At 49.3% G+C, this 27,136-nt stretch overlaps 1 protein-coding gene across 2 annotated transcripts in view; it reads right to left on the minus strand.

Annotated features, from left to right (window-relative positions):
* Positions 1-27,136, minus strand: part of LOC119461792 (thiol S-methyltransferase METTL7B) — a 46,185-nt gene that overhangs the window by 3,316 nt on the left and 15,733 nt on the right. The window contains exon 2 of one of the 2 annotated variants that reach the window (XM_037723174.2): positions 17,840-17,989. The exons of the other annotated variant lie outside the window; for it this stretch is intronic. Coding sequence (XP_037579102.1) covers positions 17,840-17,989 — 150 coding nt within the window. The remainder of the gene's footprint in view (positions 1-17,839; positions 17,990-27,136) is intronic. 2 annotated transcript variants of the gene reach the window in all.

Below are 27,136 nucleotides of genomic sequence, written 5' to 3' on the forward strand. Positions count from 1 at the left end.
GACCGACTTACTGGCTTGGCACGACCCCCCAACAGTCGCTTACGACGACAACTTTCGCGTTTTAAGCTTCAAGGTGGAGCGTTATTTCGATCAATCTACCATCCTTCCGGTAACCGATGGGTACCAGTCATATCTCGCTCACTTCGGCTCCAAGTATTAGAAGGATTTCACAACGGCGCGACGGCTGGCCACTTGGGCTTTCATAAGACCTACGACCGCATCAAAACGCGTTGTTTCTGGCCGGGCCTTTCCACCTCTGTCGCCAAATACGTTGGATCTTGTGCGTCATGCCAACACAGAAAACGCTCGACATCCCTTCCAGCCGGTCCTCTGCAGCCTCTACCATGCCCGTCCACCCCCTTCGAAATTGTGGGCATAGACTTGTACGCACCCCTCCCCCTCACGCCCGCTGGTCACCGCTGGATCGTTACCGCAGTCGATCATTTAACGCGATAGGCTGAGACAGCTGCTGCTCTTCGCTCTAGTACTGCCTCCGAAGTGGCCGAGTTTTTCGTGCACAGTATCGTTTTGCGCCACGGCGCACTTCATGTCCTCCTGATTGACCGTGGCAAGACAATCCTATCGCATGTCCTTCGTGAAGTCCTCCAGGCCTCTGACACCACCCATAAGACCACATCAGTGTACCATCCGCAAACAAATGGTCTTACAGAGCGTTTTCATCGAACTTTGTCCGACATGATGTCAATGTACGTTTGACCCGATCACACCAACTGGCACACCATCCTACCTTTCGTGACGTTTGCGTATAAAACTGCTGTCCAACGTACAACCAATTACAGTCCTTTTTGCTTGTGTACGGTCGTGCACTGTCTTTCGTCTTGGACACTACACTCCTTTTCGCACCTGCTGCTCCATCCGCGCCCCTTCCTGAAGTATTTGCTGCTCGCATCTCCCGCTGCCGTGAAATTGCCCGCTCCAAAACCACTACCATTCAGGACAAAAGGAAAATTCGCTATCACGTGACGCGTCGCGTTGCTTCGTTCCGCCCAGGCGACGAAGTTCTTTTGTGGACACCTGTTCGCGCACCGGGGCTCTGTGAAAAATTTCTACACAGATATCCCGGCCCCTACACCGTTTTGCAAAGAACTTCGGCCGTTACCTACCACGTCACTCCTGTCAGCTCAGCTACTGATCGCCGCCGCCGCATTACGGTAATCGTTCACGTATCTCGCCTGAAACCCTACATGCGCCGTACCTACCCTTTCTAGTTTGTGGTCGCTGCTCACCGCTTTCCTGAAAAGGGGAAGTTAGTGTGAGCGCATTTTGTGCATATCGCCGTCGTCATCTGTATATACAACTCATCATCATCTTTTGTCTCGTGCGGTGCTTCGTCTCTGTCTCGGGCGGCTGCTCGGAAATAAAGGCATCGCATCGGTCGACGTCTCACAATATATATATATATATATATATATATATATATATATTTCGCCGAGAGCTAGTGGGGCTATACTAGTCAAGGTGCCACCAAATTAGGAAGGACCACTAAGCTTCAACAAAGTCACTCCCTCACCAGAACAGGAATAGGCCTCCCTGGTGCAGTATTCGGCCGCTACCTCCATAATGGCTCCAACAATTTACCCATGGCCCTCAGTCCCCAGCGGCTGCGGAGCACCTGACCAAAGCGGCGGTCAGACCTGCTACGCGGCAGAGGGTGCTAAGAATCTCCGGGGCCAGACAGGCCGCCAATGAAAACTGAACCTGGTAACGTTTAACACGTGCCCCCTATCGAGTGAGGTTAGTTTAGCAGGGCTATTTGAAGAATTATCAGGTACTGCCTGGGATCCCCTTCAGGTGCGAATTAAATCTGGCATTGCAAAAAATTATCTTATCATTTTCGGCTCTCCATGCTTCAATAAAAGAGCCATTAAAAGATGACGTAACGGAATAATTCTCCGTAAGGGAATAATTATTCTCGGCTTTGGTGAGGGTGCGGCTTGCGTATGCAACGACTTACTCGTCGAATCCAGATTTGCGCTGCGCGAGCAGAGCGCCGAGTCCGACACCGCTGGCGTCGGTGTGTACTTCGGTCGGAGCTGTCGGATCGAAGTGACGCAGTATAGGCGGCGAGGTCAGTAGACGACGCAAATCTTGGAAGGCATCGTCACAAGCGGGCGACCAGGCGTAATCGTTCAGGTCACTCCGTAGAAGCTGATTCAAGGGGGCGGTGATGGACGCAAAATTCAGAATGAAGCGGCGAAAGTAAGAACACAGGCCAAGGAAGCTGCGAAGTTCTCTTACGGACGAAGGTTCTGGAAAATGAGCAACTGCACGGAGCTTGGCGGCGTCAGGAAGAATACCGTCTTTATACACTACATGGCCAAGGATGGTGAGCTGACTTACGCCAAAGTGGCATTTCTTCAGGTTGAGCTGAAGGCCGGCCGAAGTTAGGCACCGTAACACTTCCTCCAGCCTACAGAGATGGGTGAAAGTGGGGCGAAAAAATAACCACATCATCCAAGTAGCACAGGCACGTTTTCCACTTGAGACCACGCAAAAGGTTGTCCATCATACGCTCAAATGTTGCGGGGGCGTTGCAAAGCCCGAAAGGCATAACACGAAATTCATATAGGCCCTCTGGTGTTACAAAGGCCGTTTTAGGATGGTCTTCGGGTGCCATGGGGACATGCCAATAGCCGCTTCGTAAGTCGATGGAAAAGAAGAACTACGCGCCTTGGAGACAGTAAAGGGCGTCGTCAATTCTCGGAAGAGGGTAGACATCTTTACGAGTTATTTTCTTAAGACGACGGTAATCGACACAGAATCGAATCGATCCATCCTTCTTCTTAACAAGAACAACGGGAGGTGCCCAGGGGCTATCCGAAGACTGAATGACGCCGCGCGTGAGCATGTCAGCTACTTGATCATCGATAACACGGCGCTCTCTCGCGGATACACGGTATGGTCTTTGTCGTAGCGGCGCACTGGTACCCGTGTCGATGCGATGACAAACAGTTGACGTGCGGCCCAAGGGAACATGCTGGCAGTCGAAAGACGAACGGAACTTGTCGAGAAGGCGTAGAAGCTGGTTGCGTTGGGAAACAGTCAACGTGTCGGCGATGGAGCCATGTAAAACATCGGGCGAAGTCGGCTCCTGCGCGGGGTTACAGGTCACTCCGGCGACCTCATGAGTGGTGATGGAACCAGTTGGCATGTCAATGATGGCAGCAGGGTCGACACACTGGACGCGGCGAACGCACTCCCCACGAAGCAAAGTGAGAGGACAGGACAATCGGTTGGCGACGAGCAGTCTGCTGACACCGGCATGAACGTCCAAAAGAGCAAAAGGCAGCGGGGAACATTTGCGACGAGCGAAAATTGCAGATGGCGTAAAAAGGGCGCTGGCACCATCAACAATGTTGCATGACACCGTAGCAAGGGCAGATGAGCGCGGTGGAATTGTAACGTCTTCGGCAACAAATACTTTATCTTCAGGTTCACGAGCGTCAAAGAGTGGGGCATGACACAGCGTTTGAAATTCCACTGCAGCACGAGAACAGTCGATGGCAGCCTTATTAGCGGAAAGGAAGTCCCAGCCCAAAATAAGATCGTGCGAACAAGAACACAGCACCAAAAATTCGACGGTGTAGAGGAGGCCATTGATCACAACGCGAGCAGTACACGCAGCTGCAGGTGTGACGCGGTCGGCGCTTGCAGTACGAAGTGATACATTTGACAGGGGCGTCGTAACCTTTCTGAGCGAACGGCAAAGATGGGCACTAATAACTGAAACTGCGGCACCAGTGTCAACGAGAGTGAGTGCCGCGACGCCGTCGACTTGCACATCAAGAACATTAGTCGGAGAAGGGAGAGGCCTTGGTCTGTTCGTAGGTGACGCAGTTCTTGCCTCTGGAACTGCGGCAATTAGTCTTCCCGTTCAGGCGTAGAAGGACGACGACGCATCGGCGAAAGCGAGCGGCGTCGAGGCGATGGCGAACGGCGGTCAACAAGAGGGCGGTTGTCGGAGTAGGAAGACATCGGGGCAGGGTTCTGAGACGCGGAGGATGACGGGTATGGGGAAAGGTATGGTTCGATGTCGAAGCTGCGGCGGTAGGATGGTGCACGGCGACGGCAAAATCGTGCAATATGGCCAGGTAGACCACACGCAAAACATATTGGCCGGTTGTCAGGAGTGCGCCATTGTCCACTGCTGTGTGGGTACCGCGGCTGAACGAACTGAGGAGCTGGACGCAGTGGCACGGCTGATGGGCATGGCTCAAAGGCCTGAGGTGGTGGCCGCGCGTGAGCCTCGGCGTAGCTGAGAGGTGCAGTCACCTCGGGAAAAGCAACGGGAGTAGGCACCAGCGGAGTCTCGCGGGCAGAAGGGAGAGCTGCGCAAACTTGCTCGTGGATGACCTGGCGAAGGTTGGCCGGCAAAGGCGAGGGTGGTGGCGTGGTTGAGGACAGCAGCGAAAGCTGACAAGCGACCTCAGCACGGACGAACTCCTTTATCTGGCCAAGCAGGGAGTCCATCTCAGGAGCCGCGGTCATGCTCGCGAGGGTTTAGTCGGACACAGGTGGGCGCCGCGTGAAAAGACGCTGTCTGCAGAGCTCGTCGAAACTCTGGCAAAGCTCAATGACCTGAGAAACAGTGTCTGGGTTTTTAGACAGCAGCTTATGAAAGGCATCGTCGGAAATGCCCTTCATGATGTGGCGTACCTTGTCCGCCTCCGCCATCGTCGGGTTGACACGCCGGCAGAGGTCGACGTTTGCTGGGATCGGCTTCGTAGGCGTTGTTCAGCGCGAAGTTTGCGCACGCCAGGGCGGCCGAAAACGTCTGTGATGATGGTTTTGAAGCTAGCCCACGTGCGGAGATCGGCTTCGTGGTTTTTGAACCAGAGCTTGGCGACGCCCGATAAATAGAATATCGCGTTGGCTAGCTTGAAGGGATCGTCCCGGTTGTTGGTGTTGCTGGCGCGTTCATACGATTCCAGCCAATCTTCAACGTCTTTCTCATCGGTGCCGCTGAAGATGTCAGGATCCCGCTGACGCTGGGCACCGGCACATACGATGGCTGGAGTAACCGGTGGGGATGTCGGGCTGGGGTCGTCGGGCATAGCGGACGGCAGAGTTCGGGTGCGTAATTCCAGGTTGGGAGAAAACCGCAGCACCTCCGCCAGAATCTAATATGAATACAGGACAAGAGAACAGCAGGCAGCGTGTCTCAACCAGAGCACCTCAGGCAATCTCGAGCTCGCGCCTCCCGGACGACTGGCGATGTGGCTGCAGCGCCGGTCATTCCTCTTCACTACAGGAAACATAAATTTTATTTTTTCATTGTTCTCCGTGGTGTCCACATTTGTGGACATGGCGCCTTAACTCGGAAAAAATGTTGCACTGCTCGCTTAGCTAGGTAAGTGGGGCAAAACATTTTCCCTGTGATTCTTCCTTGATTTTCTAAACATTTGCAATCTAGTTTGTGTAGTAAACAGGAAAGCAATGATTCTGAGCCGACAGGCACAAGAACACGTGATATTTTCAGCAGAAAATTCGTTTCTTCGCTGCGCATCCCTCACGGCGGAAACGCTGTGCATTTGGTGTGCGCACGTGCAGCGATCGGTACCTGTCATACCTAATGGCAGCAGTTGGAAGTGACTGCGATGTGGCCTTCTTGACAACGGGTTTAGAGCTCTCATTGCGTGGCCTACTGCACTTTTCGGAGCATTTATGTTGCAACTGATCAGGCTGCTCGCAATGTGTGCTTGGAACGCCATCATGTACATGGTGTTTCTCTGTAGGAGCTTCTCAGCGCTTGCCTTCCTGAGGTACTCTAACCAGCTGTTGCTCAGTGCAAAACCCAGAAAATGTGAAATCATCCTCACGGGCCACCGTATGCGCCAAGTCTTGCTACCTGCATTCATCATCCGAGAGGTCTGCGGAGGTATTCTGTAAGAGTCCAGTAGGTAAGCTAGTAGACTTGTTCATTTCATCGGCTGTTGAACTTCTGATTGGCAGAGCTGTCCGCAGGGGGCAGGCGCCGCAGTCAATCAGCACTTCAGCAGCAGACGTAACAGTCCACTAGGTGGACTCTTACAGAATACCTCCCCTGCATCGGATGCGTCGTCATTTTTAATTTTCGCGAAAAGTTCGTCGACAATCTGTTCATAGACCTTTCATCTTTGTACCGCATGCTTAGAAATGCAAGAAAAGAATAAGAGGTTTTGATTATTTTGGCCAAGGGGCATATTTTGCTATAATAGGCCGTTCGCTCGGAAAGGCGGCTTTGAGGTGCCCTGTCCACAAACGCGGACACTCCCTTTCGGTAGTTGCATGCGGCACTCTTACACTTGGTACTCCAAGAAAAGATAGTATTTGACAATCACAAAACATTGCTTTTTACAAATAAATAGCTTTTGGGGTTTTTAATAGCGTTAGTACTAGGAAAACAAATAAAAACCAAGAGCTACTTACGGCTCGCGCCGTAGAAGCTTGAACTGGCCGTTTTGCCGCGCGTTCGCCCGCGCTTTTCAAATTCCATTTTCCAATCTGTGTTTGGAACTACGCGAATGCAAAGTTGGTGTCCACGTTTGTGGACACGGTGCCTGGGATATTGCCGGGGATATTATTGGCCTTAGTGAGGTGAGAAGAACTGGTGAGGCTTATACAGTGCTGACTAACGGCCACCTCCTCTGCTACAGAGGTCTTCCAGATAGGAGAGAATTTAGAGTAGGATTTCTAGTCCATAAGGACATAGCGGGCAACATTGATGAATTCTACAGCATCAATGAGAGGGTAGCAGTCGTCGTAATAAAGCTGAGTAGGAGGTATAGAATGAAGGTTGTACACGCCTACGCCCCAACCTCCAGTCACGATGATGAAGAAAAAGAGGAACTTTATGAAGATGTTGAATTAGCAATGAGAAAGGTGCAAACTCAGTATACTGTAGTCATGGGCGACTTCAATGCAAAAGTGGGGAAAAAAGCAGGCTGGCGAGCAAGCAATTGGCAACTATGTCATCGATTCTAGGAACACTAGAGGAGAGATGTTAGTAAATTCGCGGAAAGGAATAGGGTCCGAATAATGAATACCTTCTTCAGGAAGCGCAGCAACAGGAAGTGGATCAGGAAAAGCGCTAATGGAGAAACAAGGAATGAAATAGGTTTCATACTCTCTGCCGATCCCAGCATAGTGCAAGATGTAGAAGTGTTAGGTAGGGTAAAGTGCAGTGATCATAGGTTAGTGAGGTCTAGGATTTCTCTCAATTTGACGAGAGAAAGAATAAAGTTCGTCATGAAGAAACAGGCCAACCTAGACACAGTAAGGGTAAAAGCCGACCAATTCAGGCTGGTTCTCGCAAACAAATATGCAGCCTTAGAACAGGAAGATAAAGACAACATAGAGGTAATGAATGAAACCGTAACTAGGTTGATGTCAGAAGCAGGAATTGAAGTGCGAGGTAAGGCACCAAGGCAACCGGTAGGTAAGCCCTCCTAAGGAACAAAGGACCTAATAAAGAAATGGCAAAACATGAAAGTGTCAAACTCGAGAGGTCGGATAGAATTCGCTGAACTGTCGAAACTGATCAACAAGAAGATAGTAAGGGATATCGGAAATTATAACGTGGAAAAGATTGAGGAAACATTAAAGTATGGACACAGCATGAAATCAGTGAGAAGAAAACTAGGCATACGACATGGCAAAATGTATGCACCTAAAGATAAGCAGGGTAATATTATCGGCAATTTTGATGACATAGTAAAAGCAGCGGAAGAATTCTATACTGACCTGTACAGTTCCCAGAGCAGCCAAGCTACTTTCATTCGAAGTAGTGATGAACAGGATACACAGGTCCCTTCTATAACTAGCGATGAAGTTAGAAGGGCATTGAAAGACATGACCAGGGGAAAAGCTGATGAAGAAGATAGAACAACACTCGATTTAATGAAGGATGGAGGAGATATCATACTTGAAAAGCTTGCGGCCCTTTATACGCCATGCCTCACGACTTCAAGTGTACCAGAAAGCTGGAAGAACGCCAACATTATACTCATCCATAAAAAGGGAGACGTTAAAGAATTGAAGAATTATACACCCATCAGCTTGCTTTCAGTATTGTATAAAAGATTCACCAAGCTAATTTCAAATAGAATCAGGGCAACACTTGAGTTCAGCCAACCAAGAGAACAGGCTGGCTTCAGGAAGGGATATTCTATGATGGATCATATCCATGTCATCAATAAGGTAATAGAGAAATCTTCGGAGTGCAATCAACCTCTCTATATGGCTTTCATAGATTATGAAAAAGCATTTGATTGAGTAGAGATACCAGCAGTCATAGAGGCATTATGCAACCAGGAGTACAGGAGGCATACGTGAATCTCTTGGGAAATATCGACAAATAGTTCACAGCTATATTGGTTCTCCTCAAGAAAAGTAGAAAGTTATCTATCAAGAAAGGGGTCAGGCAAGGAGACGCAATCTCCCCAATGCTGTTCACTGCATGCTTAGAAGTATTCAAGCTCTCAGACTAGGAAGGCTTAGGAGTGAGGATCAACGGTGAATATCTTAGCAACCTTCGGTTTGCAGATGACATTGTCCTGTTCAGCAACAATGGGGACGAATTACAGCAAATGATTGAGGACCTTAACCGAGAAAGTGTAAAAGTGGAATTGAAGATTAATATGCAGAAAACAAAGATAATGTTCAATAACCTGGCAAGGGAACAAGAATTCAGGATTGTCAGTCAGCCTCTAGAGTCTGCAAAGGAGTACGTTTACCTAGGTCAATTACTCACAGGGGACCCTGATCCCGAGAAATAAATTTATGGAAGAATAAAATTGGCCTGGAATGCATACGGCGGGGATTACCAAGTCCTCACTGGGACCACTGTCGTTGAAAAGAAAAGTGTACAATCATTGTATTCTACCGGGGCATATGGGCATTACATATGGGGCAGAAACTTGGAGGTTAACAAAGAAGCTCGAGAACAAGTTGAGGACCGCACAAAGAGCGATGGAACGAAAAATCTTAGGAGTAACGTTAAGAGACAGGAAGATAGCGGTGTGGATCAGAGAACAAACTGGGATAGCCGATATTATAGTTGGCATTAGGCGGAAGAAATGGAGCTGGGCAGGCCATGTAATGCGTAGGATGAATGACCGGTTGACCATTAGGGTTACAGAATGGATACCAAGAGAAGGGAAGTGAACTCTACGACGGCAGAAAACTAGGTGGAGTGATGAAGTTAGGAAATTCGCAGGCGCATATTGGAATCAGCTAGCGCAAGACGGGGGTAATTGGAGATCGCAGGGAGAGGCCTTCGGGCTGCAGTGGACATAAATATAGGCTGATGATGATGCCTACTTCAAAAAAGGCCCAACCCATGACACCCTGCACTGCCTCATTTGTGGTTTTACCGTGGGCTCTCAATGCCAACATGCCTACCGAAATTGCAATCCCGACAAAATATCCGATTTTAAACACAGTATAGCATTTGCGAACGTTAACGCTGGCACCATTACCTCTTTCCAGATAAGCGGTCTATGTTTTATTATTGCTGCATTCCGCTTCCCCTTTATTTTCAGATTATCTTGGTGGTTGCTTGAGTAAGTGTTTCCTTCGTTAATTTATAGGCAGAGGTACTTATATTGCTTGACTATGGGTATGACTGCTGTTGAATTGACAGCACGTTATTACTCGCCTTTTCATTAAAGATCATGATTCTCGAATTTTCCGTGCTAAACTTAAGGCCTAGATTTGTCGCTGCGTTGATACACATATTTACAACTGTCTGTAAATCTCTTGTTTTGTCCTCTAGCCAGCACTATATCGTCCGCATATATCAGTTCGGGGACCTTCTGCTGCACCATTCGCTGTTTGCTAGTCGTATTTCTATGCCCTTAACATAAAGCGTGAACAACAATGGAAACATCCTAGCGTCAGGCCTCGCTAAATTTCAACCACTTAATTACATTTTAGGTCTTCTCATACAATTTGTACTCGGTTGTCTCTATATATGTCCCTCAGCAGCTCCAGGAAATCGTCATCTATGCCTTCGTGTTTGAGAATATCCCATAACAATTCCCTGTCTACGTTGTCGTAGGCTCCTTTAATATCTAGATATGCAATCGATAAAGGTCTATTCTGAGCTGCTGAAATCACTATGCACTGTATTAGGCGATATATATTGCTACGAGAGAGACATTCTGCCTGGGGCAGACGACAAAGAAGACGGTTCCGTCGGGTGCTGGTGGATGTCCATCATATTTAAGACTATATGAAGCCCCTATAAGGAGTTCACAAACAGTTTTTATCTCCCAGCCGCACTTGTTTTTCGGCTTGTACTGGCCGCGATTCCACACACCGCAAATTAGATTTATTAAAACTCTCCTAGTTCTATTAAACATACAAATTCGTGATGTGAGTCCCGTTGTTTACAACACCAATTCCATTAAAATTCAGTATGATGTAATTTTCCCAAAAATACAAAGGCATTATCTTACCGCATGCTAAGCTCAATCTTAAATGATTACTTTTTGCATGTTACGATTGAGAGTTATTGCCACTGACGCGTCCCTAAATAAAGAAAAGTGTGGAATTGAAATATTTTCTCCTATTCTTGATTGGTCGTTCTCTCTTCACCTCCCAGACTTCGTGCCTATCTTTCTGGCGGAATTTTTAGCTGTCCTTCTAGCGCTCCGTAAACTCAATACATGAACACGTTGGTCGTGACGTGACACCACAGTGGTCGTGACGGATTCTTTATCTCTGTGCTCCTCATTCACAGTTTCCGATAATTCCCCGGTTTTGCGAACTTTCAGATTGTTAGTGCCCCCTCACTTAGCTTTGATTAAATTGGTGTGGGTACCAGGGCATACGGGCCTATTTCTAAACGAAATGGCAGATTTGTTGGCGAAAGCGTCCCTGAATGGCGGGGTAATTCAAATCGTACCGGTTTCAGCTTTCATCATAGGGGCTAGATTTCGGAGAAAACTGACGCTGCGTGAATTTCATGCCCCTTCTTTAACAAACTCCTCAGATTTTCAGCACTTGTCGCATTATTGGAATAGCAAACTCTGTCAAACGCGATCACTTGAAGTCGCAATCACTAGACTACGCTGCAGAATTCCATTTTTTAATTTTTACCTACACAGAGCTGGTCTGGTTCCCTCACCGAACTGTCCCTATTGTGGACAGCATGAAACATTAGATCATTTTCTCATTCGTCTGTCAAAGATATTCTGAATTTCGAAAAAGAACCTTAGAAACACCGTTCTGCCTTCTTAGATTTGAATTAAATGTTCCAAATTTACTATAATTGGGGGCCTCTACCCTTGGGCACAGCGACAGGAAGGTGGTCGATGCCATCCAGGATTACATTGCAGGGTCAGAGAGATTTAGATGATAAATCACACAGGCTTGATAATCATTTCAGCTATGCCCGCATTTACGGTTCTACTCAAGCATTCCAATACTCTGCCCTTCCTCGTGCCGTCAGGTTTTGGAATTCTCTCCCGGATACCATCGCATGCCTGTCCAACCATGATTCTTTCCGTGACGCCTTGACAGATTATATGTCTAATAAAATGTGAAATTTTATGATTGTCGCACCACGCATTCTTGTATTTACACTACGTTCATGCACCTTATTGTAGCGATGGCGCCGTTATGTCGCTGTGTTTACTGCTATATCACTATGTCGCGTTGTACTCCGGTTGAGGGTCCGGTTGTGTTATGTCAGTTGCTACTGTTTTATCTATGTAAAATATTCTACGTATTTCTGTGTGTTTTCTGTGTACTGCCCCGCTTACTCAATGCCTCAATTGAGGCCTGTAAGGTATTTTTAAATAAAAAAATAAAAAAAAAATCAGGGCTTAGGGTGCCAACCTATTTTTACAAACTTGATGACTAGATGTTTATTTCTTTTTTAGTCTTCATTTATTCCTTTATTCTATTCAAGTAACATGTGATATATTCTACGTATTCATTCTCATATGCGTACGTATTCCCAAATTTGTGTTTGCAGTATTTTATAAATCTCCTTTCTCATTGTTATATCGAACTACCCGGTTCTTGGCCAATCTCCCAGAGTGGGTATGTGCCACTAACACCAAGACATCTACATCTACATCTGCCATCTTGGCTACTGTGTCTACCACGTTGTGTAAATGCAGTGTAAATAGTCCCGCCTTGTGTTGTTTTACGTAACATCTTTGTGGTGGAGAAGTGCTGGGTAGTTCTCTGTTTCCATCACGGAGCTCCGCAACGGCCGCCTCATCACGCTTCCGACCATGTCAGTCAGAGCAGGCACATCGTCTTCACCCCCTGCCCCTCCCGTGGCTCCCCCTGCATCGTTCTGCCTCCTGCTAGTGATCCTGGCGTATTTTCCGGCCAGGATGGGGTTGACGTCGACAAATGGCTCAACCTTTACGAACGGATCAGCGCCAGCTACAGGTGGGACCCGACCCTTATGCGCACCAACGTGCTTCTTTACCTCGATGGCCTACCGCGGGTGTGGTTCGAGACGCACGAGGCGGACATTCCAAGCTGAGACTCTTTCAAAGAGAAGATCCGCGACCTTTTCGGTGACAGCACTGGCCGACAGCTTGCTGTGTGGAATGAACTTGCGACTCGTGCACAGACATCATCCGAGTCATACGTCTCTTACAATCAGGACGTTATCGCTCTTTGCCGCCAGGTTGACGAGCACATGCTTGAGTCCGAGAGGGTTTCTCATGCGCTATAAGGTGTCACCGACGATGCTTTTAACTTGCACGTGCACACCAACGTTGATACTATCGACATAATCATCAAAGAGTGCCGGCAGTTTGAACACGCCAAGAGTCGCCGTATAACCCATAGATTCACCCGGCTGCCTAATACGGCTGCAACTTCACCGTGTGATGCCGTACGCCAGCCGCCCACCTGTGACCACGTTGCGCGCATTGTTCGTCGCGAAATTGAAGCTGCCTGTCCTGCACCAGGCCGGGCATCAGGCCAGGCACATTACTCGTTATTGCCGTCGCCGTTGGACCTATGCATCTCGCCAGACCTCCATGCACCCTACTCATTCTAGTCGTTCAGCCGCTGGTTCCCGTACTTACTACTCGTCGTCCTCCCACGAGCCTCTTCCATCTGACGTCACTGCTCTTGTTCACCGCTTCTCCCGCTCCCCGTCGCCGCAACGCCGCAAATCCCGCTCTACGCATCTTCGCCGCTTTTGCTCGCCGTCCTTCTCTGGACGATCGCCGCAGGAAAACTAGATAGTGCAGCTTATGGAGGTGAAGCTGCAACGCCATCGTCCCCTGCAAATCCTCTACTGACTCTCCCCACTCCCCATAGCCTCCTAGAAGTCGAAGTCGACAATGCTCCTGTGACCACCCTCATCGACACTGGCGCACACTTGTCTATTATGAACGCCCATTTACTCCGCCGCCTGCAGAAGATTATGAGGCCGTCTACGACACAGGCAATACGTGTTGCCGATAGTGGTGCTGTTCAAGTGATCGGAATGTGCACCGCCCGTGTCAGCATTGCCGGTCGTCACACTGTTGTCCTTTTTGCCGTCCTTGCCCACTGCCCCCATGACCTTATCCTTGGCCTTGACTTTCTTTCGGCACACTCGGCCTTGATTGTTCTTCCGAAACACTCTGCTCGATGTTCCACTTGTATCCGATGCCTGTGAAACGCCCGTCAGCCGCTTAAGCGCCACTGCTTTTGTTCGCCTACCACCTCGAGCCATCACGTACGTGTGTTTGTCATCGACCCCTCCCGTTCCTGTAGGCGACTATACCGTCACTCCGATTACTGACGTACGCCTGACGCGCAATGTTACTGTACCACATACCATCGCCACATTAGCTGATAACGGTGTGTTCCTCCGGCTACTCAACTTTGGTCTGACCCCCCAAATCTTGCCCCACAAGATGTCGCTTGCCCACCTCACCGCTATAACAGACCATGACGTCAAGATTGTCGCCATAACTACTCCTGAAGAAGCTGAAGTTTCCCTGTCACCAAGTTCCGACGACAGCATTTTTCGCAACATGATTTCATCAGACCTTTCGCCTGACCAAGCCGATGCTCTCTGCCTTGTTTTGGCCTCATAAAGCGACATTTTCGACATTCGTGATCGACCCCTGGGCCATACTAAGATTGTGACCCACCGAATCAACACCGGCGACTCTGCCCATTCACCGTCGACCTTACCGTGTGTCCGCATCAGAGCGCGAAGTGATTCAAAAAGAACTGGCTAAAATTCGTGCGAAGGACATCATCGAACCATCATCTAGTCTTTGGGCCTCTCCCGTCGTATTAGTAAAGAAAAAAGATGGCTCCTGGCATTTCGGCATTGATTATCCGCACCTCAACAAAATCACCGAGAAGGATGTGTACCTTCTTCCACGTATTGACGACGCCCTCGACTGCCTGCATGGTGCCACCTTTTCATCCCTGGACCTTCGATCTGGCTGCTGGCAAATCGCTGTAGACGACCTGGATCGCGAGAAGACTGCCTTCGTGACCCCTGACGGCTTTTACCAATTCAAGGTCATGACGTTCGGTCTCTCCAACGCACCAGCCACATTTGAGAGAATGATGGACACACTACTTCAAGGATTTAAATGGTCGACGTGTTACCTAGACGACATGATAATTTTCTCCCCACTTTCGCAACACACCTTGAGCGGCTTTTGACCATTCTAGCGATTTTCCGACGAGCTGGCCTCCAGCTAAATTCCTCGAAGTGTCACTTCGCTCTTCGTCAAATTACTGTGCTGGGCCACCTAATTGACGCTTCCGGTGTCCGACCAGACCCAGCGAATGTACGCGCTGTCACAAACGTTCCCGTTCCATGGTCTGTACATATGACGTTCGTAGTTTCGTGGGGCTGTGTTCCTACTTTCGCCGTTTCATGCAAAACTTTGCGGCGATCGCACGTCCACTCACTGACCTTCTCAAACAAGCCATCCCGTTGTGTTGGGGTCGTCTACAAGCTGACGCCTTCTCTGAGCTCATCGCCGCCCTAACGACTCCACCTATTCTTGCCCATTTTGACCCAGCTGCTCCCACAGAAGTGCGCACAGACGCTAGTGGTCATATCATCGGTGCGATTTTAGCCCAAAACCAACGAGGCAGCAAGTCGTCTCCTTTCCAAATCTGAACGCACTTACTCGATTACGGAACGGGAATGTCTTGCCCTTGTCTGGGCAGTTTCGAAATTCCGTCCTTACTTGTATGGCCGCCCTTTCGGTGTTGTCACTGATCATCACGCTCTCTGTTGGCTTTCCTCACTGAAGGACCCTACTGGACGACTTGGTCGTTGGGCGCTGCGCCTTCAGGTGTACTCTCACTCAGTTGCCTACAAATCTGGCCGCCTCCATCTGGACGCGGACTGCTTGTCCCGCTACCTTGTTGACCAACCAGACGGATCGGAGATCGAACCTAGCCCCTGCGTTATGTCCATGTCTCAGTTTGTCTAGATTGGTGCCGAACAAACGTCGTGATGCTTCTTTACGATCGCTGATTGACCGGCTAGAATCCGCACCTAATGACGCCTCACTGCGCATGTTCGTCCTCGTGAATGGAACACTTTACCGTCGTAACGTCCAGTCCGATGGCCTTGAGCTGCTTCTCGTTGTGCCTAAACATTTGCGTTCAACGGTCCTGCATGAGCTTCACGACGAACCAACTGCTGGTCACCTTGGCGTATCCCGCACGTACGACCGTGTCCAACGCCGCTTCTTCTGACGCGGTCTTGCCCGGTCTGTTCGACGTTACGTGACCTCCTGCGACAAATGCCAACGTCGGAAACGTCCTGCCACACCCTCGACTGGACTGCTTCAGCCGCTCTCCATCCCGACCGAACCATTCTTCCGTGTTGGTTTAGACCTTCTCAGTCCTTTTCCTGAGTCAAGATCCGGCAACAAGTGGGTATGCGACCAGGTATACAATCATTCGAGCGCTCCCTGCCAGCACTGCTACTGACGTTGCCGATTTGTTGCTCCGCGATGTTATTCTACACCATGGCGCTTCTAGCCAATTGCTCACAGATCGAGGCCGTGCATTTTTATCCCGAGTAATCGACGATCTTTTGCGCTCCTCCTCAACACAGCACAAGTTGACCACTGCCTACCATCCCCAGACAAATTGCCTCACCGAGCGCCTAAATCGCACGCTCACGGACATGCTCTCAATGTATGTTTCATCTGACCACCGTGACTGCGACCTGGCGCTACCTTACGTGACCTTCGACTACAATTCATCGCGTCACGATACCACCGGTTGTTCGCCCTTTTATATGCTCTTTGGCCATGAACCGACGTTACCAATGGACACCCTACTTCCGGTTGCTGCCGCACCGCCTAGCGAATATGCACGTGATGCCATCACTCGTGCCGATCACGCGCGACAGATCACCCGCTCTAGGCTGTCAGCCTCGCAAGCGACCCAGAAGCGCCTCCATGACAACCGGCATCACGACGTTCGGTTCTCACCCGGTGCCTTAGTTCTCCTGTGGTGTCCATCTTGTTATGTCGGTACACGGGTCCTTAACGAATCATCCGCCAGGTCACAGACGTCACCTACGAGATTGTTCCTGTCTCTCTGACTTTGCCGCCTGCGATCGCTCCCAGTGACATAGTTCACGTCAGCATACTGAAAGCATACCACTCTCCTTCTGCCGACAATGTTTGAAGTGTGCCCAGACGGCGCTTCTACCGCCGGGGTTAAGGCTACGAGAGAGACATTCTGCCTGGGGCAGATGACAACGAAGACTGTTCTGTCGGGTGCTGGTGGCTGTCCACCATCTTGGCTACTGTGTCTCCCACGTTGTGTAAATATAGAGTAGAGAGTCCCGCCTTGTGTTGTTTTCCGTAACAATATTATCCTCTTGGTGTCTGTCTGGTGTGAGCCCATGCCTGGTCTGAACCCAAGGCGCAGGAGCGCCGCCTGGCCTTCGGTGTGAAGTCTATGCCACAATGATAGCTCACGCCGTACTCGTTCTTATGGGTAGGGCACTGATAAAAACTTCGTGCGAACAGCAACAACTAAATTTTTACGCATTCTGCCGGGATACCAAATCGAAGAGAAAGGTCTAGTGCCCGGCCCTATCTGCGGTATTAAGAGCTGTAGAGTGATGTTGACTGGAAAACTAAGCGCGTATCAATTACACAAGGACACGTGGAGCAGACGAGGTCAAGCGCTAGAACAACTAGCCAGTTAGTCCTTCTGAAGTGTATAGTGAGCCAGGTTCGAAGTCAAAGCGATCGCGGCCCCCATATTGCCGGACTAAAATTTGACGCATCACTCATAAGCTGACACCAAAGCCTTTCATATCTACTTGTGAGCGTATGCTCAACTATTTAGACTGACTGACAGTGGTACTTAGTTCAACAGCTGATTTTCGTCACGTTCATAGTAGAGCAGCACGAATCGCAAGATGGTATCCCTCTGCGCCGGGCGCCATGGTACAAAGAATTCAGGCACACTGAATTAGCGCTAAAAGATGTAGGACTAGAACGAGAGGCACACAAGAGACGACTCCTTAGCCCAGTTTGCTTTTCGTTCGAGTCCCGCGTCTGTCAGCGGTAGTAAAGCATGTGTGAACTCTGGAACACGCACAAACTAGCCCAAATGTCTTCTCTAAAGGTGCAAGAAATTCAACTAGCTGCAGTGAAAGTCATGGCGAACGCCATGACTTCGTCGTGAGCGTCGTGAGCTTCGTCAACGAATGACTTCGTCGTTCGTCGTGAGCGAAGATGGCCAAAGTTAGGTGCCTCGTACTAAAGTGCATCCCGCGTTCGATGTGCCCCACATAAGACTGTCCAACAAGTGCCCTGACTTCGGGTATCGAACATGAGGAAGTGTGAGAAGAAGTGGTGACCTTGACCAGTACTCGTCGGCACTCTCGCAGCACCTTCTCGGCGCAGTGGACAGAGCAGAGCAGGTGCGTCACGATCACCGCGTCGAAGTGCTGGTCGGGAACGTCGTGCATGTCCTCGCCGTAGCCGACGACCCAGCGTTCCATCTCCACCTGTAGGAACGGAACGAGAAGAGACGTTTACAAGCAGGCTTACCAATTGAACGCGTGAAAGCCTTAGCGCGCTATAAACAATCGCGCGAGCGGGGACGACGGCACGTTATTTTGTGTCCTCTTCGCGACGTTTTCGACTGCATGGTGCAGAAGCTTTCATGTCGGTAGCACGGAAATAGTTTACATTGCTCTATTCGATATCTCTAAGCTACGTTCACTATCTTAAGAGCGTCCGCATTGCAATGGGAGCAAAATGGCGTGGGAGCTTTGACGTAGGTTGCACGCAGGAGAGTGAAAGGAAAAAGAGCGGTCTCAAATGTATGTCAGGCCTCAGTCGGATGTCACATCCAGACGCCCGCGACCTAGATGTTGCTTATTCTAGGAATATTCCAATAAAGCTTGGACAATGCTGAAAAAGCATAGGGCATCGATTTGTTCGGCCCTACCGACCGCATGTATAGACCGCGAGTCGCGGATCTGAGTCCGTTGGAGAAAATCGGAAGGTAGACACGCGAAGTTACAACGCACGAGGGGCGACCGCGGTACACTAGAACGTAACACAAAAGCGCCGCTTCGAAGAACTGATTTCACTTCAATAATAAGCTGCAAACAGGACACTTCACAGTGTGCCGAACGAGTGTCAACGATGAAATGAGTCCCCGTCCTGCTCAGTTCTCCATAGCGAAACTCTGCTTCAGACGCGCATCTAAACGTCGTGCACCGCGGACGGACTGCGGGGCGCGCAGTTAAAGCGACTTCCTGCAGGCCACCCCTGTCCGTTGCGACGGCGTCTACCATGCACGTGTTGCGGCAGGGTGAGCTAAAAAGTGCCTTCTGCGGCCTAAATCTTAATGGGGTACCATGCGCCCCGGTAGCTTTTGGCTATGACGTTGCGCTGCTGAGTGCGAAATGCAAAACTGCGCGAGTGCTTAAATTTAGGTGTCCGTTATATAATGCTTTACTACGGCGTGCCTCATAATCAAATCGTAGTACAGGCTCGGAAAACCCCAGAACGTATTTCTTTAATGGCGTGTCGCCATTTAGCTCCAGTGTTGTGCGGTTGGTTTTCAGCGAACCACACAGGCAGACAATAGAGGCGATACTTTGCAGGCACTTAGAAAATTGCAGTATATACAGTGTCCATATGCACTGCTAAGAACCCCAAAGAGCGCGTTGTACTGTGAAAGAGCTCCGTTTAATCAATGCGTGCTTCTTCAGCAGACTTAGATGATGCCTGTGAAGAATCCATCAATTAAGATTGCATCAGGAATAATTGCAGGCTTTTCGAGCTTCGATATCAATTGACGGTGTTGGTGCGGGGTAAACATCTCATACAGATGTGCTGAAGTTATTTTCTCTATTGGTGGGCAAGCTACGGTAAGGGCCGCGTTCGTATTTGTAATCGCTCTCAAAAGGTTCCGTTCGTCAAGATTGCGCCGTTGTTTATATAGGTACGTTCAAATGTATCTTTACTCCCAGCTTCTCCCATCATAACCACATAAAGCCAACAGACGATGAAGCCAAAGAAAGCACCGGGAAATTAGCTGTGGCTGAAATTGAAATGCCGAAAATATTAAAGGAAAGGGAAATAAATGTGGGCGAAAAGATAACTTGCCGCCGGTGGAAGCCGAACCCAAAATCTTCGCATTGCGCGTGCGTTGCACTACCAAATGTGCTACGGCGAGGGCTATTAATCCTTCCATTAACTTGGGTATTTATGTTTACTAGATCTAGCCCTGGGAGTGTTCGCCAGCGCCACTCAAAGTCATGGTCACCATCTTTTGTTGCCAGATGGCGTGCCGTAACACGTGAACTTTATATACATTTATATGCGTCAGGCAGGGAGACAACCTCTAAAATGCTATTCACTACATGCTTAGAAGTACGGTTCAACGCCGAATATCTCTAACGTTCGGTTTGCAGATGACATTGTCCTGTTCAGCAACACTGCGGACGAATTGCAGAAAATGATTGAGGATCTTAAACGACAAAATGTAAGAGTAGAGTTGGAGATTAATATGCAGAAGAGAAAGGTAATGTTCAACAGCACGGCAAGGGAACAAGAATTGGTGAACGGCAGTCAGCCTCTAGAATCTGTGGAGTACGTTTACTAGGTCAATTACTAACACGGGACCCCGAAGACCGAAGAATAAGTTTACAGAAGAATAAACACGGGTTGGAGCGCATACGATCTTATTACTTCAAATACTGACCTCTCGTGTTCATCATATTTCCGAACTACCACCACCGTAGCAGTTCGGGCGAGTTGGTATGGCGTGATTGAACGTAGGTATAGCGCACGAAAAAGATAGGACGAAAAAGTGTAACGGCAGCGCCATGCGTGTCTCCCCTCTTTCGTAGTCTTATCGTGCGCTACCTACACTGAATCACGCATACACAGTGCAAGCACCGCGTACCTTTATAGCCACTCGAGAAATATTTCGCCCCAATTTAAGTTGCAAAGTTCACACAGCCTCCAGATTCATTTCACGAAACACCGACAGCGAACCCAAACCACCGTGATACACAGGCGAGAAAGATGTTCCGCGGCATCTCCTTTGGAGAAATGTTGGACGGTATATTGCAAGGTTTAGTTTTGAGGAAAACATAATTAAGAATATTCTTGGTTTTACGTGCCACAGGCACGATTTGATTATGAGGCACGCCGTAGTGGGGGATCGATTATGACCACCAGGGACCGTGCCCCCAATGCGCGGTACACGGGCGTTTCTGCCCTAACATCTATCTATCTATATATATATATATATATATATATATATATATATATATATAATGCGGCCGCTGCGGGCGGATTTCATTCCATCCCTGGGGCTCAGCAGCGCAATGCCAAAACCACTACTCCACCACATCGGGGTTGACCAAAAATTTACACTTTTCTTAATCATTATTTTCTTGTTTTCCTAGTTTTTTTTCGACATAGGATTAATTTGGAGTTCGACTCGTTGACAACGTCGTCTTTAGAGCCTCAAGGTACGTCGCTTCATCTGGCCACATACCTGGGCAAAAATCCGTGGGATGTTTTTATCGTGAATTCTATGTCTGCATGGCTGGCTCTGGGATTAGGGTCTCGCTGTTTCCGGACACTTCTTCGGCCATAAGCCAAATACGCCGGCGATAACACAAACCAAGCACGCAAGGATAAAGGGAGCACTGACGCTCCTCGCGACCGGCGAAAGGACGCACGCGCAAACGGACCACGTACCTACATCGTGGCGCGCAGCCATCATGCGTGCACGGTGCTCTTTATCAGCGCTGCGCATTGCGGCATGCGCAGCGGCGCCACGCGGCAGGTCACGCGCACGGTATTTGTTTTAGAAACTTGGGGGTATTCCGCGGACAGTGGTGTGGATTAGCGAGCAAACGGGGGCGCAGCCGATATTCTAGTTGATAAGGTTTAGCTCGGGGGGGGGGGGGGGGCTCTTATATCTAAATAATTTTTCTCTCCAACCACCACTCCAAATTTGCGTAAGTTTGTTGCATTTAAAAGAAAAGAAAGTAAAAATCTAGTGACTGCTGAAAGCGGAATTTTGATTCAGGCAGTACATTTTGTTATAAAAATTGTTGAAAATTTAAACATTTTCAGAAAACGAAACTGTCATGTTTACAACTCTAACTCAGCAGGGAAAAGCGACATCACAATCCTGTAGATTTCATATACTAGTACAACTAAAGCGGACAAAACTAATGCATTATACATGGCCCTTAAAGAATTTGTGAATGGGAGCTTTGCAACACCCGTGTAGACATTGTAACAAATTCAGGTCATATATAAATTATGACAAATTTGTCCGCTTTGGATGTTCTAACGGGCGCAGTTTACAGGACTGCGATATCTGTTCTTCGTGCCGAGTTGAAAATTATTTGCAAACGTGGTACTTCTATTTGTTTTAATCTTACCAAATTTCTGCAATTCTTGCAAAACATTCAGGTCATAAGTCATAATTCCGCTTCCTACATTCACTACAACTTATCTTTGTCGCTCAAATGCAACGAATTTGATTAAAAATGGCAGAGGGGTTATTTTAGAAAAGTATTTATACGCTTTACATGTATTCCAATAGGCGGCATATATGGTAGTATATATGGTAAGTACGTATCTGAGGAGCTGCAGGCCGTGCAACAGAATTAAAGACATATCGCGTGCGTACCTGAAACTGCCTCGCAGCGGCCGCGGCGCGCTGCAGCTCCTGAGAGTAGCAGTCGTGTACACTTTCCTTGGCTCCGGAGCTTCAGGCGAGCATCAGCAGCCCTGTATTGAGGGCTGCTGATGCGTGCAGGGAAAATGGGTCGGAGCGCATATACGGCAGACATTACCAAATCCTGACTGTTAGCTTACCACTGTCGGTATAAAGGGAAGTGCACAATCATTGCGTTTTACCGGTGCAAAAGTATGGGGCCGGAACTTGGAGGTTAAGAAAGAAGCTCGAGAACAAGTCATCGCAAAGAGCGATGGAACGAAAAATGTTAGACGCAACGCTAAGAGAGAGGAAGAGAGAGGTTTGCGTCAGAGTGCAAACGGGGATAGCTGATATTCAAACTGACATTAAGAGAGAAAAAAAATGGGGCTGGGCAGGCCATGCAACGCGTAGAGCCGATAACCGGTGGGCCATTACAGTTTGAGAATGGGTGTCAAGGGAACAGAAGCGCAGTCAAGGACGGCATAAAATTTGGTTCGGTGATGAAATTAGGAAATATGCAGGCGCAGGTTGGGATCAGCTAGTGCAATACAGGGGTAATTGGAGATGTGGGGAGAGGCCTTCATCCTGCAGTGGACATTAAAAAAAAGGCTGATATGATGATAATCATCACCATGATTACCAGCAAGGAAATGTAAAAACATGATTAATTTGGGCTGCCATGAAGTTGGCAGAATGTTGTACTGTTTCGGCGTAGCGTAAGCTGCTACGAGAAGAGTGGGCCGTTCCCGGAGATAGCGCAGTCTGACACGGCGCCTAGGCACGAGCTGCCACGAACAAAGAAGCCACGCGGGGCACGCACCCAGTGTTTCGAAGAACTGGCGGCATTCAAAACGAGAGAACTATGTGTGCCATCTTGGCCTAGTGATTGGTTAGAGCCTCGGGCAGAAGTTCAATTCTACCATCGGTCACACGTTATTTGTTTTCTATTAAAACGAGGCGAGACAGGAACCTACCTACCTACCTACCTACCTACCTACCTACCTACCTACCTACCTACCTACCTACCTACCTACCTACCTACCTACCTACCTACCTACCTACCTACCTACCTACCTACCTACCTACCTACCTACCTACCTACCTACCTACCTACCTACCTACCTACCTACCTACCTACCTACCTACCTACCTACCTACCTACCTACCTACCTACCTACCTACCTACCTACCTACCTACCTACCTACCTACCTACCTACCTACCTACCTACCTACCTACCTACCTACCTACCTACCTACCTACCTACCTACCTACCTACCTACCTACCTACCTACCTACCTACCTACCTACCTACCTACCTACCTACCTACCTACCTACCTACCTACCTACCTACCTACCTACCTACCTACCTACCTACCTACCTACCTACCTACCTACCTACCTACCTACCTACCTACCTACCTACCTACCTACCTACCTACCTACCTACCTACCTACCTACCTACCTACCTACCTACCTACCTACCTACCTACCTACCTACCTACCTACCTACCTACCTACCTACCTACCTACCTACCTACCTACCTACCTACCTACCTACCTACCTACCTACCTACCTACCTACCTACCTACCTACCTACCTACCTACCTACCTACCTACCTACCTACCTACCTACCTACCTACCTACCTACCTACCTACCTACCTACCTACCTACCTACCGCAAAGTACGAAGAATGAGGCAAAGACAGCTTCCCAATAAAAATGCGGGGATCATACTACAAGTTGAAGGTAGCCGGAAGGATACCTTAACATTCATTGAATAGTTTGCTGGTGCTCAAAAAAGATAACAGACTCAGAAAACATTTAGATTTTGAAGCAGACTTTAAATAAGTCCACGCCATATTATGGAGATAGGTAGCACCGCGCGGCGGAGTAGCTTGCCGAACGACAGCCCGTTCGTAGAACCACAGCCGGCAGCGATCCGTACTCTACTGAAAGCTTGGAGCTCCTAGTTCATTGATGTTTGATACAACTGTAGTTTTGCGAGCGAGCTTTACACAAACGATGTCACCGTGGCTGCGACGTAAGTCAATTGTCAAGTGTCATGTAGCCACAAGGCGAAAGCGGGCCTTCAAAGCGAGCCCAGGGGTTCCTTGCGCGGCAGCCGTGACGAGCGTGTGTGTCAGCGTCTGAGTGGTAATCAGCGTTCATCAAGGAGCACAATCGTCACAACGATTATTTATTTTATTTATTTACAGTGGACCCTACAGCGCCGAAGCATTATAGCGGGGGAGTGGGTACAACAATACAGCGACGAGCAGTAACATAAAATCACACAGCGGGAGGACAAGAGAGCAATGTATCAAGACGAGTAAAACACAAAAGTAAACAATAGCTAAGTACAATACCTATTGTAATTCAGTATACAGTAACTGGTTTGAAAGAACAGTATATCATCACAAGTCATTGATCAGTGGCTGGGTTTGAAAGAGCCGTACAATCACCAGTCAAAAATTAACCTTCGAGTTTCCTATAGCGAGTTACCTTCGCCCGGAAACGCATCAGCGTCTCGCCTCGTGTGGTGCCCCACGGAGAGGCTAGCCCTAATGCAAGTCGCGAGACCTGAAAGGAAATCGGTGCCCGTGTTGCATAAGCGCAGGCCACCGTACAAGCCCGCGAAGCGAGGACTGAAGGTCGCTCCTTGAACCCTATACCTTGGCACAGCGAACAACATGTGGGGTCGCCCAAAAGTGCCCAAGAAGCAGCAGATGTCGTGAAGGCATTGGCTATAAAATGTATCAACTTTGCAAAGCAACAGAGTGGTTGATGACAAGGCAAACATAGAGACGTCGGCGGAAAAGGCAGTCAGCACGATTAGAGAAGAAAGTTGGGCTATTTCGGTGCGTATTCTACAACTCAGGCATATTTATTATTGCGATAGCAATTATATGGACACTTCAACCGGATTTCTGCCGTCGGCGTCGTCGTCGCCGTCGCCGTCAGGTTCCCTATAGATAAAATCTTCGCCGCGCGCCGTATGCCCGAGCGGAAGCGTGCGGGGACGCGCGCTATCACGGAGAGCGAACGCACTCAATCTCCCACGCGCAAGCAAGGAAGCGGGAAGCCAGCGCCGGAGGGAGCTGGGGGGGGGGGGGGGAGGCGGGGGCGCCATTCTACTCTGCCAGCAACCGCGCTCGTCGCTCGCTCGCACCTTCGCTTATCTCCACACGGCTCTGACCTTTATGCGCCGTGCATTCGCCGCTCAGTTTCCGTTGAAGCGATAGACCGCACGTACCTTCGCCCGCTGCTTGCTGCCAGCGTTTTGACAGTCGTTGTCTGCAGTCATTCAGTGTGATCTATTCATGTTTGTTTGTGCGCGCTCACACCACGCTTGTTCATTCAGTTAGTAATAGTCGGGCCACATTTTCCAACGCACGCTACACATACAATGCTGCCCGGATCGGCAGTGCAGCGCTACAGGTGTGTCCCTTCGCACGCGCTGCCCACGGGAAGCGCTTCTCATCAACACCACCGTTTCACAGGCGCCTTCTCGTGGTCATCGAGTCTCTCTTCATGTCGGTCTACTTACGGCGCAGCACACCTGCTTACTTAATCAGCTCATGTTTACTACAATTCATATTGCTACCAAAGCCGCTCATCTTACTTCGTATGGCATTGCTGTGTTGCTATCGCATTCATTGCTTCGCCCTTAGGGCGAAACTGACATTTTTAGCCCTAGAGACGTAGGACAAGAACGATAAGCCCACCGGACAGGACGCCAGGCTTCAACTGAATTTTCGCCGAAACATTGATTTCCTAGGACGCATAGAACGCGGACACAAGGAAACAACGTTCATTTTTTAAATGCGAAGCATTTCTTGCAGGCGGCTCTGCCCGTCCCTCCATCCGCCGTGCGGCGTCCACACCGGCAGTGCGCATGCGCATCCTCCTCCCCCTCCTCTCCTTGTCTCATCTCTCCTCTCGGCATTCCTCCTCTCCTATCCGGATTGCGCAACGAATGGCAACACCTGCGGCTCCGCGCGCGAAAATGCGAAGCAGCTTAGGTTAAAGGTAGAGTGGGCCGAGCGGCTGGGGCGGCGCATGCTTTGTAGTGAGACGCCCGATGTGGAAAAATACTGTGGCGGCGCTGCGATCGAAGTGGATTGGGCCGCATCAAGGTCGTGCTGTTGAAAACTGCTGGCGATACAGCTCGGCAGGGTCATTCGTACTACTTCGCGCGCTGATATTTGCGTTCAGACCGCTCAAATGGTGTTTATAATTGCATATGACATGTATTTATGCCTTAAGAATTTCTTGCTTTCTCTTCTTTATTTTATTTTATTTTATTTTTAATGCCGCTCGGTGATGCGCGTGCAGTGCGGCCGCAGTGTCGGCTTTCATTCTATGTTATTGTACGGTTCCTTTTCGAGAACAAATATTTTTCTCGTTCTTCAAGCAGCATGTATCTCTCGTGTGTATTGTTGCGCTGTCACAAAAGAGCGCGTAATCCAAGCGCGCGCCGCGTGACACGCAAGCCAGCGAAAGAACACGCCGGCCCCGCGGCAACTTTAACAGAGGGGGAGAGCGCATACGCCTCCAACAACAACGCGAACAACGGCGCCTGGACGTCTAGAAGAGCATCGACGAAGCGACGTTAACCGGAGAGAGAGAGAGAGAGAGCACACGCGCGCGCCGGGGCACCTTCTCACCCGGCGAGTCGAGAGAGATAACTACAGCGTGAGCGTGCGACAACAGCATGAGTCATCACCCCCCCCCCCCCTCGACAAAGCACCGACAGCGACGGTCGAAGGTACGAGAAAAGCCTCGAAGATTCCCAGGCTTTGGCCATGCTACGAGATCACGACTCCGATAGGAAGGTTCGAGAGAACGCCTGTGGAAGCTATATCACCGCCGTGCGAGAATCAGCAAACAGTTCAGTCCGCACCGATGAAGTGATGTAACGTGAAGACCGAGCGTCTGCGGA

This window comes from Dermacentor silvarum, chromosome 8, assembly GCF_013339745.2.
Source record: "Dermacentor silvarum isolate Dsil-2018 chromosome 8, BIME_Dsil_1.4, whole genome shotgun sequence".
Classification (NCBI taxonomy): domain Eukaryota; kingdom Metazoa; phylum Arthropoda; class Arachnida; order Ixodida; family Ixodidae; genus Dermacentor; species Dermacentor silvarum.